Raw genomic sequence first — 1,969 nt, 5'->3', positions numbered from 1 at the left:
TTAATATTTTTTTTTATTTTTTTTTTTTTTTTTTTTATATTTTTTTTTTTTTTTTTTAAAAATTTTATATAAAATTTTAAAAAATTTAATTTATAAATTTTAAAAAAAAAAAAAAAAAAAAAAAAAAAAAAAAAAGATCTAAAAATATGTAAAATAAATTTTAAAATTATATGGTTGATATAATTATATATATTATATATTAATTATATAATATTATATATTATATTATATCTTTATATTTATAGTACAATTTCATAATATGCCCCAAAAAAAAAATTCAAGGTAGTTTATATATATATATATTATAATATTATATACAAGTAATTATATAATATATATATTAAATACCTCCTATTTAATGTTGTAAATTTTTTAAAATTATTATGTTATTATATAAAATATATTATTATTTTATTACTATTATTATTATATTTTTTCCTTTTAATTTATTTGTAAACCTTTCTTTGGGTAGTTTTAAAATTTAACCAAAAAAAAAAATATATTGATTTTTTTTTATGCTTATATATTAAAATAAAATATAATATGTGAATATGAATTCAGTTATAGGAAAATAATATAAAGGAAAAGATTTAAAAAAATAAAAAATAAAATAAAATAATAATAATACTGTTATAAAATATAATATAATTATTATGTCATATTATTTTTATTAATGTTTTAAAATAATGGTTATAAATAAAATGTTATTAAAAAATATATATTATATATATATATAATTATATAATCAAATATATCAAAATTTTATTTTCCCTTATAAATGTTCTTTTTTATATAGTATTATTTTCTTCTCTTTATATATATATAATATATATATATATATTTTTGTAATAATATTATTAAACTTTTAAAAAAAATAATAATTTATTTGGTTTGGATTATATATAAATTTCAATTCACCTTTCAAAGAATAAATAAATATATATATATATATATATATATATAATATATATGTGTATATATATATATAATTATCTCCTATTCCTTTGGGAAATATAATATTATGAAATGTTGACATTATCAAACTTACTATATATTATTATAATATATATTATATTTATATAACAAAATTGATAGTATTTCCTTTAGTGTAAATTTTTTTTTTTTTTTTTTTTTTATTTTAAGGAAAATTTTAAAATAAAATAAGAAAAGCATTAAATTTAAAACATTTTTATAAATATATTTTTTCTTTAATTTAAAAAAAAAAAATTTTAAGTGTACATTCCATATTAGTTTACGAAAGAGGAAAGGTTTTTAATAGCAAAAGGGAAAAGCATATGTTATTTTATTATTTTTATTTCCTTTTTATATTTGATAATATATTTTTTTGTGTTTTATTTTATTTTTCTTTATAAGACAAACGTGGATAAAAATATAAAAAAATAATATTATTTGGTATTTATACAAATATTTATATATATATATATTATAATATTTTTTTTTTGAAAAGTTAAATTAATTTATTACCTTTTTATAGATGTATTAAAAAATATATGCGTGCACTAATATTTCATATCCAATATATATGAATTTATTATGATATTATTATTTTTTTTTTTTTAAATAAAAACAAAAATATATATATATTTAATATATTATATATATATATATTATTATTATGTCTAATTTTTATTTTTTTTAATTATTGTATATTCTTATATTATTACTTTAAAAAATAAGACTTTTAAAATGAACAGAAGCTATATTAATAAAACATAATATATATACATATATATTTATATATATATATTTATATGTATTCATTTTATTTCTTTTGAAGATAAAAAAAAAAAAAAAAAAAACTATGTGTAATATATATATATATAATTAAAAATATTTTTAGTACTTGAATTATATAAATCTTATATTGAATATGCCAAAATGATATCAAAGAAGGCAATTGATGAATTTTTACTTTATATTGGTAAAGGATAAGAATATAAAATTATCT

At 10.9% G+C, this 1,969-nt stretch overlaps 1 protein-coding gene across 1 annotated transcript in view; it reads left to right on the top strand.

Moving 5' to 3' along the window:
* Window positions 1-1,899: 1,899 nt before the first annotated feature.
* The window catches only part of PGSY75_1124200 (hypothetical protein), a gene marked incomplete at both ends in the record, with an annotated part of 1,646 nt that continues 1,576 nt past the window's right edge, over window positions 1,900-1,969 (top strand). Inside the window, one exon of the mRNA XM_018786366.1 lies at window positions 1,900-1,942. Within this exon, the coding sequence (XP_018641161.1) occupies window positions 1,900-1,942 (43 nt within the window). The remainder of the gene's footprint in view (window positions 1,943-1,969) is intronic.

The sequence above is a fragment of the Plasmodium gaboni genome, chromosome 11 (genome assembly GCF_001602025.1).
Source record: "Plasmodium gaboni strain SY75 chromosome 11, whole genome shotgun sequence".
In the NCBI taxonomy this organism is placed as follows: domain Eukaryota; phylum Apicomplexa; class Aconoidasida; order Haemosporida; family Plasmodiidae; genus Plasmodium; species Plasmodium gaboni.
This window is presented reverse-complemented; position numbering and strand designations above follow the sequence as displayed.